The 17,821-nt window shown below is 51.3% G+C and overlaps 1 protein-coding gene across 1 annotated transcript in view; it reads left to right on the forward strand.

Moving 5' to 3' along the window:
• The window catches only part of LOC111152895 (WW domain containing E3 ubiquitin protein ligase 2), a 144,763-nt gene that overhangs the window by 124,378 nt on the left and 2,564 nt on the right, over window positions 1–17,821 (forward strand). The window contains exons 11-23 of the mRNA XM_022511620.1: window positions 5,976–6,030; window positions 9,436–9,517; window positions 10,077–10,205; window positions 10,586–10,661; window positions 10,965–11,036; window positions 11,262–11,350; window positions 13,199–13,358; window positions 14,652–14,785; window positions 15,108–15,248; window positions 15,529–15,649; window positions 15,955–16,059; window positions 17,339–17,435; window positions 17,565–17,637. Coding sequence (XP_022367328.1) covers window positions 5,976–6,030; window positions 9,436–9,517; window positions 10,077–10,205; window positions 10,586–10,661; window positions 10,965–11,036; window positions 11,262–11,350; window positions 13,199–13,358; window positions 14,652–14,785; window positions 15,108–15,248; window positions 15,529–15,649; window positions 15,955–16,059; window positions 17,339–17,435; window positions 17,565–17,637 — 1,334 coding nt within the window. The remainder of the gene's footprint in view (window positions 1–5,975; window positions 6,031–9,435; window positions 9,518–10,076; window positions 10,206–10,585; window positions 10,662–10,964; window positions 11,037–11,261; window positions 11,351–13,198; window positions 13,359–14,651; window positions 14,786–15,107; window positions 15,249–15,528; window positions 15,650–15,954; window positions 16,060–17,338; window positions 17,436–17,564; window positions 17,638–17,821) is intronic.

A 17,821-nucleotide genomic window follows, 5' to 3' on the forward strand; every position in this document is an offset into this window, starting at 1 on the left:
GTGCTGTGGTTCCAAATAAAATAATGGCCTCTTGTACTGTGTCCCTTCAGAAACCCTCCCAGCCTCACCTTCTGTCCCATTAGAGCCTCTACCAGTGACGTGGTGGCTGAGGGAAACTGAGCCACACAGCCTCTTTGGTAGGAACAGGGGAATTCCCAAACTGGAACTCTGTGTATTCTCACGACACCTTGAACATGAAGCTTGGGATCTGCACTTGAATTCCTATAGAAGGTAGTGACTTAGAGGCTGGAAACTTTTTGACCTGATCCACATTGAATCACCTTGTTTAGTCAACATTGTTTCTATTTGACATAAACTCTAAGCCCACAACAATACCTTTTTAAATTAGAAACTTGCCTAGTTAGATGCTCAGAAAATCTTTAATTCCGTTTAACCAAGTAGCATTCCTTATCAGGTTTGTCTTTGTTTGCAGCTTCTAACCCAAAGCAGGAGCTACACCAGCAACCACAAGGGATCTATCTCCCTGGGCTGGCCTGTCTCCTCTTCCATCTGTGGGGGCTCATGCTCATCATATAGCGAGTAAACCGATGAGGAACCTCAGTTTCCCTAGTATGGATATACAGAAAGCACAGTTTGTCGCATCATGTTGTGTCGAGATGAGCTGTAATGCCTGGCTCTGATCCTTGCCCTCGGGGTTCTTAGGCACGGACTTGCACTCCACAGCCCTTTTCACACTTGCCTGGCATCCACTTTGGGCACGTTGCACAACTGGGTGGGATCAGTCATTCTCTGCCTTTCAAAAACCGTTCCTCCAGAGCAAGGGCCCAAAGGCTTTACCTGCTCTTTTCTTGGGTGGTTGTAGCTGAAAAACTAAAAAGGTCTGGGTATCTCTATCCTTTGACTTAGAGATAAGGACACGTTCTAGAAGTCTCACAGTCATTTTGTTTCCTTGCTTACTCAGCTTCTCTAATTTAAACAAACAAAAAAAAATCTCTTAAAGGAATCTTGTTTTCCTCCACAATGCACCAAGTATGTTATGCTAGTTGACTGAGATGTTTGGTGTGTGAAAGGGCAGGTTCTAGGGGTCGCATTCACTTGGTCTTTTGGAATATCCATTTCATCCATTCCTCTGGCCTGCCTCTGTCACTCTAGCAGTGTCATTCCGGGCACACAGAGGTAGAACTTCACCTTGGAGTGTCCCCTTGAAGGAAATTTTTTTTTTTTTTTTTTTTTTAAGTACTCTAACCTGGTTTTCTCAGCTGGCTGGGGATTCAGGAGGGTTCTGGATGGAGGTGATTGTTCCTTTTTCTCTGTGAAACAAGATTCATATTGAAAAACGTGTTAGGAATCTTTTTTGGGTCAACTTTCAATGTGTCTTTGTTGACTTCCCTCTCCCCTGGATTTGCTTTGCCCCTCATTTGCTGTGGTGCCATGTCCTGGTTACAAGTAAGAAGCCTCGCTTTCATACAGTTATTTTGGGGTTTGGCCTCGGCCCAGGGTTTGACTCGGAAGACTTAAGAGCTGATACTGTACCAGTGGTTTCCCCTCCTCCTTCTCCTGCTGGGCTGAAACCAAGACTTCGTTCTTCTTCACTTGCTCTAGAGAGAACATGAAGAGCAGTTCAAGATGGAAGCCAGGGGAACCCCACAGCACAGTCTCCCACAGTTCCTTCCTGCCCTCGGCTTCAACACACGTTTTTTGGTTTCTTTTATTGTTTCCTCATTTCTGATATGCTTCTGTTTCTCGATACCCCGGCACGCCTTTGTTTCTTGTGAGCATCACACACATACTTGCGTTTTGCTCTCACAGTTTCACGGTGCCCGCTCTTTTGTGATCCTGCTGTGGACCCGTGGAGCTGCCCCCCCATTCACGTGCATTGTGCCTACTGCTTTCTGAGAGGCTCCCGTAACCCCCACTTTGGTCCTCCTTTAAGAACTAGAGGAGGGGGCGCCTGGGTGGCTCAGTGGGTTAAAGCCTCTGCTTTCAGCTCGGGTCATGATCCCAGGGTCCTGGGATCAAGGCCCGCATCGGGCTCTCTGCTCAGCGGGGAGCCTGCTTCCCCCTCTCTCTCTGCCTGCCTCTCTGCCTACTTGTGATTTCTGTCTGTCAAATAAATAAAATCTTTAAAAAAAAAAAAAAAAAGAACTAGAGGAGGTAGCCAGTGTCCCTAGGACTGAACATGATCATTCTGTGGCTCCCGATGTGTGCTTGCCAAATTGCATTCTCCAGAAACAGACAACTCTCGTTTCTTACTCTGCAGGGAGCCCCTTGGATTGAACTCTCAAACACCTGGGTTTTGTTCTGCACCCATGGGGTGGATCCTGAAAAAAAGGAGCCAGCCTTCCATACAGTAACCTTTATGCCCTTCCCAGAGCCTTTCTTGCCCTCGGCTGTGTTTGCTAGACATTCTTTATTTCTGAGTTTGTATCTTAAAATATTACTGGAACTTAGTGCTTAGTCCCTGAGGGAACTGAACTCAACGTGAGCTGTCTGGCTCACGGCCTGCACCTCAGATGTCCCAACCACGGGACATTCACCAGGAAAATGATTCGATAGTGTTGCTTTCTATTGCTACTGGTAAAGGAAACTGTCTTGTCGCTTAGAGTCACCTGCATATCCCAGGATCTTTCTTCTGACCCCTTCTGTAATCCCTCCATGCCCCCTTCTCTGTGCTTCTCTGGCTGTGCTCCAAGCAATACTTACGATCTCTCATTTTAGGGGAAATGTGGGAGAAGAGAAGAGGCAGTTGGTTGACTTAGTGGAGATGTGGGGTTTTGGTTTTCAGACCATGATGTGTAGCTCTTATTTTTTTGTTTCTCTTCAGCTTCTTTCTCTCCACTTCCTTTTCTTATTTTTCAGGTTCTACTGTGTACATTAGGGAAAAAATGTCCAGAGTAGTTGTGTTATGCTTTAACTGCAAGCGGTCAGACTGTCGTGAGTGTCCACTTTCATTGACTTCTCATGTGTTGTTCATGCTCTCAATCTCTGGTCACTTTCCCTTCTCTCTTGCTTCCTCTTCTGTTCCCCTTTTCGCAGGTTTTGAGGGGGGTGTGGATCTGATAGGATGAGAATAGGACAATGTTAGGGGCGCTTGGGTGGCTCAGTGGGTTAAAGCCTTTGCCGTTGGCTCAGGTCATGATCCCAGGGTCCTGGGATCGAGCCCCGCATTGGGCTCTCTGCTCGGCAGGGAGCCTACTTCCTCCTCTCTCTCTGCCTGCCTCTCTGCCTACTTGTGATCTCTGTGTGTCAAATAAATAAATAAAAATCTTTAAAAAAAAGAGAATAGGACAATGCTAAGAAATAAAAAAAAAAAAAAGAACAACAATACACGAAAGAGAACCAACATTGTATGAAGATATAAAAAAGGCAAGGATCAAGAAAAAGGTTGGATCACCTGGGTGGCTCAGTTAAGTGTCCTACTCGATCTCAGCTCAGGTCTTGATCTCAGGGTTAGGAGTTCAAGCCCTGCATTGGGTTCCATGCTGTGTGTGGAGCCTACTTTAAAAAAAGAGAGAGAGAGAAAGAAAGGAAAGAAAAGAGAGACAAGAGTTGGTTTTTTTTTTTTTTTTTTTTAATTTCCTCCCTATGCTTTGTGTACAAGTCATGGTTGATTTTGATGAATAATAGAAATCCACTTGGTTAAACTTAAGCAGAAAAGGAATTTACCAAATGGGAATGGTGGGTAGTTCATAGAATGAACAGGACGACGAAGAACCAAGCTCTGGCAGAAACCAGGGTAGGCTAGGCAGAGGAATAGTTTGTGCAGGGCGGTGCCTGCTGTGCTGCCATTGAACACCCGTTGCTCCTGCGGACAGTGGGCTCCACTGCAACAGTGAGTCATTGCCCCGATCTCGTGCTTTCCTGCCGGTCCCCGGAAGTTCAGAGCGGGAGAATCTGATCAGCTGTTCTTTAAGTCATGTGCCTGCACTGTAGGTGCTGTGGTGTTGGAAAAGGAAATGTTTGCTAGCCAATAAATATTTTTTGGTTTCTAGTACAATGCGGGTCAGCAAGGCTGTTAGTAAAGATGGTTTGGTCTGTTGATCTGTCGAGTTACGCAGAAGATGACTGTCAGTCCCCTGAAGCCCAGTTGGTACCAGTTGGGAGTTGATTTCCCACTGGAGCCTGTGACTGCTTTATGGATTATCCACTCATTCCAAAAAAAAAAAAAAAAAAAAAAAGATTTGAAGCAGCAGTTTTGCTCTGAATGCTTCTTTTACTTTTTTAAAATGATCTTTTTTGTATTTCTTCCCTTTTGCTACAGCTCATTACCCAGTGAGTTCTATTCGGCTTCATTATCTGAAATGCACACGTATTTCACAAGTTAGCTCCTTTCCTTCTGTTACCGAATGCTTTTATAGCTACTGCTCTTCTGTGTTAACAAGGTTGGAGGAACATAGGTTTTATGAGCTGCTGCAACACCCCCCCTCCCCACCCCCGCACTCTCACTAGAATGGCCTCTGGGAGATGTCACATTTGGGAGCTCTTTTCCAGTAGCCACCAGACAAATCTGAATTGGGATGGAAGTTTGAGCACGTCCTCCAGGACGATGGTAACCGGGGCCCTAAATTGAGCACAGCCCAGCTTCCCACACCTTTGTGCAGTTTCATTCTGCTGGGCAGGCGACCCTTTGCTGAAAGGGGGCTCTGTTCCATCAAGGAACCTATGGTTTCAAGACTTAAACATCTTTGTTGGAACTTGCTTTGGAAGAATTGCCTGTGCTGCCACCTTGGAAAGAAAGTTTCTCTGTCCTTTCAGCTGGGGGTGGAGGGCCGCCTGTGAAGGGGTGGGCTGGGGTCGGCAGTGGGGGGTGTGCATTGGCAGTTGAGTTGCACCAATGTTTTCTCAAGCCGAGACTGAGCCCCATTCATCGTCCTGCCCTGTGTGTGGCTCTGTTGCCCCCAGACAGAGCCGGCCAGGCAGCCCGAAGTCTGCACTGAGAACTTGATCCCTTCATGCAACGATTAAGTTTTAGTAAGTGAAATAAAAATGCTTCAGCAAAAAGGAAAAGAAAAAAGCAAGCAAGTGTGGAACAACAGAACAGTACTTGTTTTATTTAACTATGAAGAGTTTTTGACAGCAGTTCCTTTCCCCGCAGGCTATGAGAACTCTCGGTCCACTGCAGCCCTGCCCCAGGGATCTCCCAGCAGAATTAGGCTGGGGGTGGGGGGCTCGAATGTGAACAGTGACCCTGAAGGCCTGGAGTCCGCTCTCCCCCTTCTTTCTCCTGCTCTCCTCCGAGCTTGCCACCTCGCCCCCGGCCCCACCTCCCCAGACAGGCACACACAGAACACTGAGCAACTTCAGGTTCAGGCTGGAGGAGAATAAAGGTGCTTTGTGAAGGGAAGCAAAACATTCCTGGGGGAGGTGAGGGGCCTGGGGCATGAATGTACCCTCAGTCTGGGCCGGGTGTGCGCACCACGGCTGCTGGGAGGCTGCTCCCTCTCCCAGGGCACCCAGGAGGGAGGTGGAGGGAGGAGGGCCCAGCCCCCAGCCAGGAAGCTCTGGGCGTGGGCAGGGCTTGTGGGAATGATTTCATTGGAAAGGCCTGCGATATTTTTTCCCCTCCCGTGTGTGGTTCTTGGAGAAAGTTGGAGGTGGTGGTGATTTCAGTCGCCCCGGCTGCTGGGAGCAGGAGCCGAGAGCAGGGCACTGGCTGAGCCTGCGGGGCTGTCCGCTCTGGGCCCTCCTGCCTTGTCTGGGGCCTGGGGCCTGGGGCCATCTCTCTCCCTCCACTGCCCTGGCCGACCTTCTTCTGCACGCATCGTCCTCCCCCTCGCTCCACCCTTTCCACAACCTGTCGGGGCCCTCCATGTGGGGGGTTCTTTCTTGGTTTTTCTTTTTTGAGAAAAACTTCCGAGAGGCGCTGATGTTACCTCAGGCCCCACTGTAGCCTGTACAAAGTGCTCAAATGTGGAAATGAGTCCTTGGCATTTTTATTTTTATCGGTCCATTTATTTTTAAACCATTGGCTTTTTTTTTTAACCTCTATGTTCTGCTGTGTTTCTTGTGTTTAGTCTTCAAGTACTTCGACTGACCATGACCCACTGGGCCCCCTCCCTCCTGGCTGGGGTAAGTACCGAGTTCTGTGTCCTCAGCCGTCTGTCAGCCGATGTTCCTCCGTGCTCTGTCGTCTTTCCCTGAGAGTCTGCCTCACTCCCAGCCCTCATTTTCCCATTTCGCTTCTCGCCAGCATGCTCTGTGGGGTTACAGCCTGAGCGGTTACAGGTGTTGGAGCTGGAAGGTTGGGAAAGCAGTGGGGTTCCCCTGCATCCCTGGAGCATTCACCCGCCATGGCTGAAGCAGCGTATGAGACTGTGGACAGAGTCCCTGGGCAGCCATGGGACTGTTGGGTTTTGGTCCTGACCTTAAACTGTCTGCCCAACCGTCCAACCTGTCATTGGCGAAGGCATTCTGGTGTTGGCTTACTCGCTGGTGCATTGGTTTCAGGTCTGTGGCTGTGTGATCGGAAGGAGCCACCTCACCAAACCTTTCTTTGGAGCTGAGATGTTGGACTTCATCCTGATTTTGACTAAAGAAAGCCGCCCTTTTCTTTGTGACACAGTTGTGAGGGAAGCCGATGAGAGAGTTGAGCGCTGGGTGCCAAGTCAGTGATAGCACATCACTGCTGGTTAATAGTACCGTGCTGGATTCTCTTTGACACTGGAGAATCTTAGGTCCATGCTGCGATCTGCCAATAATGAGTTAGAAGGATGGACATCCATGACTTGGGAGAGATTATGGGCCTTGTGGCTATTCTGGGAGGGCGTGCTCATGCAAAAAGGGGTCACACGAGATAGACTCAGCACATCCTGCAGCTCAGAGCCGGGGCAGGGTTTCGCTGGGTACTGCAAGAGTCGCTGGGGGTGGAAGAGGGAGGTTTTTGCAGGAATCAGCAGGTGTTGGATTTAATGTATTGGTTGGGCCAGTGGAGGACAGTGAATGCTGCTTTGGTGGTGTGCACGCGTGGTACTAAATCGGGCAGGGGCTTGCTCCCCAATAAAGACAGAGAAGTGGACAAATGATAGGATGAGCATGATGTGGAAGAGTATGGCTTTTGAGCTGGAACCCCCGGTGGAGACACACTACTCCCTGGTAGTCATTTACCAGGTTGCTCCACTGCAGCAGCACCCCCCACCCCCCGCCCGCCCCAGGCCCACAGGTTGTCACTTAGTGAATTACCACTGCATTCCAGAGCTCTGGAAGGATCTCATAGGCCTTCCCCGGGGGGCATATAGGTTAACGGAGCCTCCAGACAGTTCCTGATTTTCAGCTGGGGAATCCCTTAGGTACACAGATCATCCACCTAGCTCTTTGAACTGATAAAAGTTCCCCGGTGTCTCAGAGACCGGCAGCCAGTCACGTATGAGGAGTCGAGCACAGGATCCCTGGCTAGGCAGGGGAGAGCGCATCCGATTAAGCAAGAATCCGTGATGTTGTTTGACAGCCAGTAGACGCTTGTGACCTGGAGCCAGGGACCCAGACTCGTTCCTGGATCTATAGAATCACGTGCTTGATTGCTGTACCGGTTCTGCTACAGGATGGTCGCCAAGTAAGAGCAGCGCTAGCACCTCGAAAAGAGCTCCCAGAAGCCAAGTGTGAAATGTTTGGGATGGGAAGGGGAGCCATGGAGTCAGTGGTGTTTACATGTGATCAGGAAAACACACAAGATCATAGCGGTGTGAAACTGAGAAAAAAGAACATCCAGCCGAGGGCCGGGAGCTTTCCTAATCAGATCCTTTGGGCTCTGTGTTGGCTCTTTCAGGGATGGGCCAAGACAGGGCCACCTTCGCAAGGAGAGTTCATTCAGAGTGAACAGAAAGAGCAGCAGAATCAAGTGAGAATTACATTTAGTGGGAGCCTGTGATCAAATCTCCTGGGCCTCCTGCTCTCCATCCTGGGCCCTTTGTGCTCCTCCAGGAGAGAGCCCACGGTTCTCCCCGCACCCAGGGGTCAGGACTTCTCAGGTTTAGATCCACGTCTCTTCAGCGGCCCTGACCCTGGCACGTGACTAAATGCTTCCAAGTTTGTTTCTTCCTAAAGGAGGCAAGCTAGCCCCAGGCCGGCTGGACAGATCCCCTGGCCTGATGATGAGCATTGGCTTTGGCCCTTGGCCAAGCAGACACAGAGGATCTAGTTCAAAGCAGAAGCTTCTGGGACGGGAGCATCTTCTCCTGTTCCTCAGAAACTTCTTGGGAAGCCCAACTTCCGTGGGACAGTCCCATAAACTGAGCAGAGGTGTTGGTAGCTCTGTCTTAATCTTGGGCATCTTCTTTTCTTTCTTTCATCTGTGTTTTAAAAATTTCACACGTGTAATGGATACCACATAAGGCAGAGAGAGACCAAGACCCTGGACTGATGCTGGGAACGCTGCAGCCTGATGCTTGAGGGAGAGGAGTGGGCTCCTCGATTCTGTGCCCTTTTTAGCTCTTGGTTTCCCTGTAGCTTCTGGAACTAATTATTTTTATTTCTTTAATTTCACCCTGTAATTGTAAAAGAGGGAGAGCCATTCATATCAGTTGTTTGGGGGGACAGAAATAGATATGAAGGCTCAGGAACTTCCTGGGAAAGGTGACCTCTCTTCCATTCACAGCCTTGCCCCTAGTCTTGCCTGTTGGCTGCTTGGACCTGCTGGGGCATCCTTCTCAATGCCTCTCAAAGCCTGGAATCACCAGCTAATGTTGGGTCTGCCCAGACTCCCACCCTAAGCATGTAAGCCCCGGGAGAGGGGAGAGAGCAAAGATTGTCCAGAGGACAGAGACCATATGCCTGAGACCCCGCCCCCTCAAATACTGCCCTGGCTTGCAGTGCACACTTAGGTGTAAGCACAAGATGGGCATTGTAAGTGCCCGTGGCCCCAGGCATTTATTGCACATGTGCAGCATCGTGGTTTTGCTGGGATGTGAATTTTAGAACAAAGCTCTGCCTTCATGCAAGGAGAAAGAGATAGGGTGAGCTGTAGATAGGCCCTGTGGTACAGAGCGCTGATCAAAAGGATATGAAGGAAATGCAGCCGTCCCACAATGGTCCTGTTTGGATGGAGCAGTTGCAGGACCCTAGACCAGCCTGTGAGGGCCTGGGGTGGGGACTGGGGTTGAGAGGTGGCTGGCTGCGCCTCCACTCTGCACACAGCTGGATGTAATTACGCCTCTGGTTTCAGCTGGGCTGCTCCCCCTCCTTGTTGCCACACCGCCCCTTTCTCTCCAACAAATCAGCCAACCAAAGACAGTGCTGGATCTCGAGTTTGAAATGGTTTATTCTTCCTCCACTCCCCAATAGGGAAAGATTCTCTTTGTCCTTTTCACCAGTGACAGATGCGAGTGAGCCAGGCTTTCAGCGGTTAAACTTCTCTAACAGGTTGGGAACGGGGGCAGAAAGTTGGACCTGGCGCTCAGGAGGAGCGAGCCCAAGGGAGGTGGACATGGACTCAAGATGTTTCAAGCTGATTGTCCCCTTTTCTTTCTTCTCCCATGGCAGAGAAGAGACAAGACAATGGACGGGTGTATTACGTGAACCATAACACACGCACTACCCAGTGGGAGGACCCTCGGACCCAGGGGTAAGGACTTGGGCCGGGTGGGCCCCATGTTGTTCCAGGCCAAGTGCCTTGGACTGTGTTTGTCCTCTGTGGTCAGTATTCTGGGATCTTTAGCCACACATAAGTGCCTCAGGATCCTTACCATATAGTTTCTGCCTAATGAGACTTGAACGTGGCTTCTTAAATTGAACTTCCCGAAGGATGGAGAGTGGCCTGACTGGCCGGTGTTGCTGGTCTCTCTGCCACTTGTGCAGGTTACTAATAGGGTGATTTCAAGAGATTTGAGGGAACTTCTCCAGAAGCTAGTCTAGGATAGGGGCATGTGGAGTCTCAGGATAGCTCGTTTGCCACTTAGGCCACAGCCATCCACCCAGAGCTGGTAGATGACCTTTCTCTGCTCCAGAAGTGTCCTCATGACTTGGATGGTACCAGGTGCCTCTCCTCAAGGCCCACCCTCAAGGGCTATGTGGGGCCTGGGCGAAAGCAGAGAGAAAGCAACACTTCAGGAACCCCAGCCTCATCAGCACTGAGGCCCAGAAGGAGAGCTCGGCTCTTAATTCCTCTCTTCCCGTGCTTCCAGGATGATCCAGGAACCAGCATTGCCCCCAGGGTGGGAGATGAAGTACACCAGTGAAGGGGTACGCTATTTTGTGGACCACAATACACGCACCACCACCTTTAAGGATCCTCGCCCTGGGTTTGAGTCTGGGTAAGGACTTCCCACAGGCCGCATTAGTAGCTGTTCACACAGTGGGGTTTTATCCTTGTCTTGCTCCTCTTACTGCCCTCTGGTGGCTAATTTTGGTGTCACATTAGAGGGGATGGTGGGAGAAGCCGGGACGGTGGGGAGGAAGGGGCTATCCTATTTATTTGGAATAACACTTGTGGTCTTTCTTTAAAAGCAAGAGGTCTGGCTTTATTTCTGGTTTTTCTTTTTACTCTTCAAATCTGTCTATAGAAATGGCGGTCATTTCCTTTCTTTCATGCCTGCCTTTCTGGTCTTCAACATAGTATCAGCTTTCCTCGGGGCTAATCTTTGCTAATTCTTGAGAAATCACATGGATTCTAGAACATCTTTCCTCTTCCCAGGACGAAGCAAGGTTCCCCTGGTGCCTATGACCGAAGTTTTCGGTGGAAGTATCACCAGTTCCGTTTCCTCTGTCACGTGAGTTCTGGGACCGGACCTCCCCCAGATGGTGGGGTTAATTGAGTTACTTTAGCATGATTTCCCAATCTCACAGAGATGTTGGGATGCCTGCGTCTGAGGTGGGGGCCAGTTACCTGTCCTGCCCGCAGCATTGTCTGACATCGTCTACAGTCACTAGCTCCCATTTCTAGGGTACCAGGTTCTTCGCCACTGGCCCCGGGGAAACAGGAAGCCTGTTCATCATACACACAGGAGACCTGACTGAATAGTGACCACTGAGGTCCTGATTCGGGGTGTTTTCTTTTTCTCTTTCTTTTTTAGTCAAATGCCCTTCCCAGCCATGTGAAGATCAGTGTTTCCAGGCAGACGCTGTTCGAGGATTCTTTCCAACAGGTTAGAGAATAATCATGGTGTCTAAGACCCAACAAGCAGAAGGCCCCCTCACACCACACCATCTTCTGTTACATGTTCTGTTAAACCCACATGGTAGAGTTTCCAGGGTGTGGGCCTTGGTGACAAGTCTCAGTGGAAGAGAAGGACTTAGAATTCCCTGCCCCAGCCCCTGAGCTGCCATGGAAGCAGGAGTGGCAGGTGGGCCACAATGTTCTGTCTCCCCAGATCATGAACATGAAGCCCTATGACCTCCGCCGCCGGCTCTACATCATCATGCGTGGTGAGGAGGGCCTGGACTATGGAGGCATCGCCAGGTGAGCTCAGTACCCCTGGAAGTCTGGGCCACACCCCATTTCTCCAGCCTATAGAGCTCAGGGCCAGAAAGCTGCCTCCTCCTTGTTCACATTGGTCCCCAGAATTCTCACGCACCTTCAGGAGTGGGTGTGGGTACGGCCGGTTCACATGGGTACAGGAGCAGGGTCCTGGGGTCCCCTTGTGGGCTAGGCATTAACCCTTCAGTTAATGGTCTGTGGAGAGGCTGGGAGCTTCAGAGGGCAGGGCTTAGGACAGTGGTGCAAGAAAGTATCTGAACTTGAACCAGTCTGGCTGCACCGGTGGACGGGGGTTAAATATTGGTGTCCTATTGTTTCCGTTAAAAATCAACCCTAGGCTTCTCTTGTTGAGGCAGCTGGGGCAGGTATAGCGCTGACACCTAGTATATCGGCATGTGCCTGACATAAATTGTGTCACCATCCAGAGGGCCTCAATCAGTGCTCAGCTACACGTCATGTGCATAGCGTCAATAAAGTTAAAATGGCTGACGTACCCATAAAAAGAGCCTAAAGCATTGTCTTGCCCTCACCCTAGCCTACCTACAAAAGCTAACAGAGTCTCTGACAAAACGTTGCGTTGGATCATGGGGCTGACGTCCCTGGCAGGGAGAAGGAGCATCTTGGCCTGCGGCGACTGCTCAGCTCACTGACCTCTCCTGGTGTTGGGGACATCTTCTCTCTTGGTGTTGGGTTCACTTGTTTCTGGTCCTCTGTTTGCTGGTGGTGCTGCCCTCCTTGCTGGCCCCTGTGGATCAATTGCTCTTTTTCTGTGGTGACTATGGTGACCTTCTCTCCAGGCTCTGCTTGGTGGTGTGGCTCCCACCCCGTGTGTGTCTGTCTCTCTGTGTCCTGCCAGTGGTTTTACCCTATGGTAGGTTACGTCATGCTGTTCTACCACAGGGTAGAACCACGGACAGGATACCGAGGCACCCTCTGCATCGAAGGACTCCTCGTCTGCCTGGCCACAAGCAGCCAGGGACTGGCCCCCTTGGGATGTCCCCCTGCTGGTTTAGCTCAAGCCTGAAAGGACCCTGAATTCTGGCTTGAGCTTGTTATCTCGGCCACAAAAAGATGTCACGGCATGGGTGTTGGTTCAGACAAATGCGTGGTAATGGGGTTTGGGGTGAGGGGAGGGCAAAGAGCAAGGGAAATGAGATGCCTTTTGTGTAGCTAATGGGAGTGAGGTTTAAAAATCTAGAGGCAGCATGGATTACAGAGTTTTCGTGCATCAGGACCTAGGAACGTGTTACTGTGTATTCCTTTCATGCTGCCTACTCAGGTTGGAAACGGGGGGGCGCTGTTTTCTTCAGCACCTCTGTAAGATTTAGAAAAAGATGCCCTTTCTCAAGACACTTCCATGTTGGGAAATGGTCATGATACTTTGGTTTTATCAGGAAAAAACCAGATTGACTGCTGTATCCAGGAAAATTGTTGTAATAAATGTGCAAGTCTATGATACTTTAACATAGTGCTCTTGTACAGAGCAGCCTACACAAGTGTACATGGTGGCCTCAGGGTACCACAAGCTCCTTTGCCATCAGCCATACTGGATATCAGATAGAAAGTCTTGGAATACATCGTCGGGGAGCCCGGAGACATGCACGCAGACTTTCCTGAGCACTATCCGCAAGTGCAGTTGTCCTGATTCACCCTCGCTCACTGACCAGCCATGAATACAGGTTATACCAGGTGTTCATCCCAGTGGGGCTCGACTCCAGGGAGCTGTGTCTCCAAACTCACCGAAACAGGACAGCAAAAAAGATCCCATCTCCAGTGCAGGAGTACAGGAAGGGATCCATTACTCTTGTTTTTCTCTGTCTTCTCTCACAGGGAGTGGTTTTTCCTCCTGTCCCATGAGGTGCTCAACCCCATGTATTGTTTATTTGAGTATGCCGGGAAGAACAATTACTGCCTGCAGATCAACCCTGCCTCCTCCATCAACCCCGACCACCTCACCTACTTCCGCTTTATTGGCAGATTCATCGCTATGGTAAGACGCATTGCTGTGATATCTCTAGACAGGCGTGCAGCTGAGAAGGCCAGATGTACCAACAGCAACCTGCAGTGGATGCCCCAACTTTGAGCTCCACACCTCTCACAGAATACCTAACGGGAAATGCAAAAAGCTGGAGAGAGTTCTGGAGATAGTTCAGAGCTCCCTCAGGGGCATCCCCAAGAGCTTCGAGAGGGTTTTCTTGTGTTGATTTGTGTGGAATTTTTCAGAGATAGCCCAGGGTTTCTGGGCCATGGGCATCACTGAACTTTCAGCATGCACCCTGTCGAGGGTGTTGGCATGACATACGCTGCTGACATGCTGTCTTTCTTGCAGGGGGGAGGGGGAGATGCAGGGCAGGCTACCACCATTTGTCATGGCCCTTGGGTGAGAGTGTTAGGGAATGTCTGCCTGAGACACTTGGGCCTTCTGGAAGGGGATTTGGAATCAACAGTAGCTTAGAAGAGAGCCCTGGTAGACCAGCTGGTCGGGACTTAGGAGGCATCATCAGGGACTGGGTGAAGAGTAGGGAAAGCGGAGTCACGGTACCCGTATTTATCTAGAAATAGGGACACAGTGTGACTAGAGGAGGGAGTCATGTCATTGCATCCTGTTGAGTGTCTCATGAGGGTAGAGAGCCAGGATTGAGGAAGGGGAGCCCATGGTAGCCACAGTCCTTCTGCCGTATTTAGTAGTTTGAGATGTTTCATTGTTAATTTTCCTTTGCTTCTTCCTGACTTCCTGAATGCTCTGCCCGCGAGAACCCAAGAGCCATGACTAAATATGTCCCTTCCCCTTGTCTGGAAGTTCTTGGCCAAGGTGCTGGGCTCAGGAAGTGGGCACATTCTTCCCAGGTCTAGAGACCCGCCTGGCCCAGCAGCCGGCAGAGCAGACCAGTAAAACCCTAGACTGTTACTCACCGCTGGCCCGCCAGCTCTCGCCCTCCACAGCGTCTGCATTATTTTTGGCTGCCTCTGCCGCCCAGCTTGGAGCGTCAGTGAGTCAGGGCTGCCACCTGGCATTGTGCTGTCCATGAGCGTGGGGCAGTTCTCTGCTGGAGCAGGGAGCTGCTGGGCAAGTGTGCTGGGCAGGCAACTGGGTTCCTAAGTAGGCTGGTTCTGTTTGCCCCGGTGGTCTGCAGGTGTGATGAGAGTCTGTGTCAAGGTCACAATTGCTCTTAGGGAGAAAGGCTAGGTAGCAGTAGTTGGGCTTTGGTGTGGAACACCCAAGAGCCTGCTTCAGGCAGTCCTAAGAAGACCAAAGCCCTTTTCCATGTCTCCTCTTCCTCAGGCTCTGTACCATGGAAAGTTCATCGACACAGGCTTCACCCTCCCTTTCTATAAGCGGATGCTCAACAAGAGACCAACCCTGAAGGACCTGGAATCTATTGACCCCGAATTCTACAACTCTATTGTCTGGATCAAGTGAGTCCTCTCCCCTGTGCCATGCTGGGAGGAGAGGGGTCTCTGGTTGGGGAGCAGGCGCTGCTGGCCTTTATTTTCTCTGCCAGACTGGCTCTGCGCTCAGATGGGCTTTAGAAGTGCTTGTGGAGATGTGCAGCTCCTAGGTTTCCCTGTAGGGCAGCTCCAGAATTCTCTCCATGCCTCAGGGAGAGGTCCCGTGCAGCTGCTCTGGATCAAGGCAGTGAGTCCTGGCATCCCATGAGCACTGAAGTGAGGGACAGAGCAGGATGAGGGGGGCCCTTCTAAGGTAGAACTCTTCCCTTTTGGTCTCTTGTGCCGCCAGAGAGAACAACCTGGAAGAGTGTGGTCTAGAGCTGTACTTCATCCAGGACATGGAGATCCTGGGCAAGGTGACAACCCACGAGCTCAAGGAAGGTGGTGAGAGCATCCGAGTGACAGAGGAGAACAAGGACGAGTATATCATGTGAGTCTTAAGTGCTGGAGAGTCAGTGCGGGGGGAGGGGAGCAGAGCCACCCTTGTCTCTGGGATGCCCTGCATCCATGCCCCCCACACATTTCACCAGGGATCACAGCCTCCCATTTGGCATCCGCCCCGGGGCCAGCCGCAGACTGGCTCTGGGTGTGTGCCCAGGTCACCTCTCAGCCGATTCCTCGCTGATGTGTGACAGCAGCCTCCTGGCAGGTCCCGAGGCGCACGTGAGCTTTGGGTCTCAGCTTCCCTGACGGCTGGTCTTCGGTTTCAGGCTGCTGACTGACTGGCGTTTCACCCGCGGCGTGGAAGAACAGACCAAAGCCTTTCTGGATGGCTTCAACGAGGTGGCCCCTCTGGAGTGGTTGCGCTACTTTGACGAGAAGGAGCTAGAGGTGAGAGCTGAGGTCGCTGGGACCCTGAGCCCCGGCCTCCAGGGCATTCGTGCCCTTTGTTGGCAAACTCTGTCTCCAGAGAACCTCGCCAGTGGAACCTCACACTCCCTCCAGACCGAGGCCGCAGGGTAGATAGTTGTGGTTGGGTTTCTCACACTGTTGCGAGGGGGCCCACATCCAACACTCATATCCCTCCTATTATTACCGCTGCCAGCAGAGATCAGGAAGATGTTCGGGATGCTTTTATCTGCTAGTGAGTGGGGAGGGGCCTGGCCCTGAGCCACTGACATCTGTCTTCCCTGCAGCTCATGCTATGCGGCATGCAGGAGATAGACATGAGCGACTGGCAGAAGAACACTATTTACCGACACTACACCAAGAACAGCAAGCAGATCCAGTGGTTCTGGCAGGTAGGTCCTGGGGCCCATCCCAGGGAGGTTGGGGTAGGGGTCCAGACAGGCTTTAGCAGTCAGCCTCAGGAAGGACACCTGATTCGATCTCAGGCTCAAGGACGCGTGTTGCGTGGTCACCTCCCTCATCTCTCATGCTCTCCTCACTTTGTGGAAGGAGAAGAGAGACCCAGCCTTGGGATGAACAGAGCTATTGCACCTGGACTGTGTCCAGGGCTCTTGACAGGACATGTTGGTGGTCAGCCTTGGAGGGACAGGGGTGAGCCTGCAGGCAGGAGGGAAAGCTCCCATTGGTCGTGCGGTTTCCTTCCAGCCAGGGGACGCGGGCCAGCATGTGCTTGTCTCTGGAGAAACTGAATGAGCTGAGTCCTGGATGTAATGAGTTGATTCTTTTGTATGTGTAGTCTTGTTGTCGTTATGAAGTATAGCATACATGGGGAAGAATAGGTATATAAACATTCCTTTGTGAAGGCAAAATTCCCACCCCATAAAACTCACCATGTTCAGCATTTTAAGGTATTACGATTCATTAGCCTTTCGCAGTAAAGGCAGTCATGACTACCGTCTAATTTCAGAACATTTCATCTCCCCCCAAAAACAAACCCCATTCTCATGAAGCAGTCACTCCCATCCTTAGTATATGTATATTTTTAAAGATTGTATTTATTTATTTGACAGAGAGAGACACAGTGAGAGAGGGAACACAAGCACGGGGATTGGGAGAAGGAGAAGCAGGCTTCCCACCGAGCAGAGAGCCTGATGCAGGGTTCGATCCCAGGACCCTGGGATCATGACCTGAGCTGAAGGCAGACACTTAATGACTGAGCCACCCAGGCGCCCCCACCCCCGCTTTTAAAAAATATTTACCTTTTAATTATTTTTTAAAGATTTTATTTATTTATTTGAGAGAGCGAGCAGAGAGAGAGCACAAGCAGGGGGAGCCACTAGCAGAGGGAGAAGCAGGCTCCCCGTTGCGCAGGGGAGCCCATCCTTAGTATATTTTTAAAAGCAGAACTTGGATGGGAAGAGAAAACCTGGCTCACCGTGCCCCTGAGACCGAGATGTCCCATGGGCTACAGGGAATGGCCTACAAACCCCGCCTCTTAGAGGGAGCGGCTTTGGGGTTCCCAAGGTTGGTGGCTGTAACCCCCCACCCAACCCGGGCTTTGTGTTCTCAGCCCCCGAGAGGGGTGCCGGCCGACCGGAAGCACAGGTTAGGGTGAGGCTCTGGGTCAGGTGGGCGTCCTGGCTTTGCTCTGACTGGCCGAGTTCGTCCTAGGTGGTGAAGGAGATGGACAACGAGAAGAGGATCCGACTGCTGCAGTTTGTCACTGGGACTTGCCGCCTGCCTGTTGGCGGATTTGCCGAACTCATCGGTACGTGTTCCCTCGCCCTGCTGGCGCGAGTGAGTGGGCGGGGCCTGAGCCGTCTGTAGGGGGGAGTCAGGGTCCTGCCCATGGAAGGCGTGGTCCTGTTGCCTATGCTGTTTCTCTTTTGGATAACAGGTAGCAACGGACCGCAGAAATTTTGCATCGACAAGGTTGGCAAGGAAACCTGGCTGCCCAGAAGCCACACGTGGTGAGTGTGCTGGTTTTAGTGGGAGGTGGCCCCAGCTCACAGGCCACCTGTGGCCTTTGGGTGGGGCAGCTTCAGGGACTTTGGCAACGTCTGTGTGGCTCTGGGGTTGGAGAGGAGGGGCCTTTGAGCTTCTGGCATTCGTGCCCGCAGTTCGCATCCCTCACCACACACTTCATTCCAGTAG

The sequence above is a fragment of the Enhydra lutris genome, unplaced genomic scaffold (assembly GCF_002288905.1).
Source record: "Enhydra lutris kenyoni isolate GAN:26980312 unplaced genomic scaffold, ASM228890v2 scaffoldscaffold30, whole genome shotgun sequence".
NCBI lineage: Eukaryota > Metazoa > Chordata > Mammalia > Carnivora > Mustelidae > Enhydra > Enhydra lutris.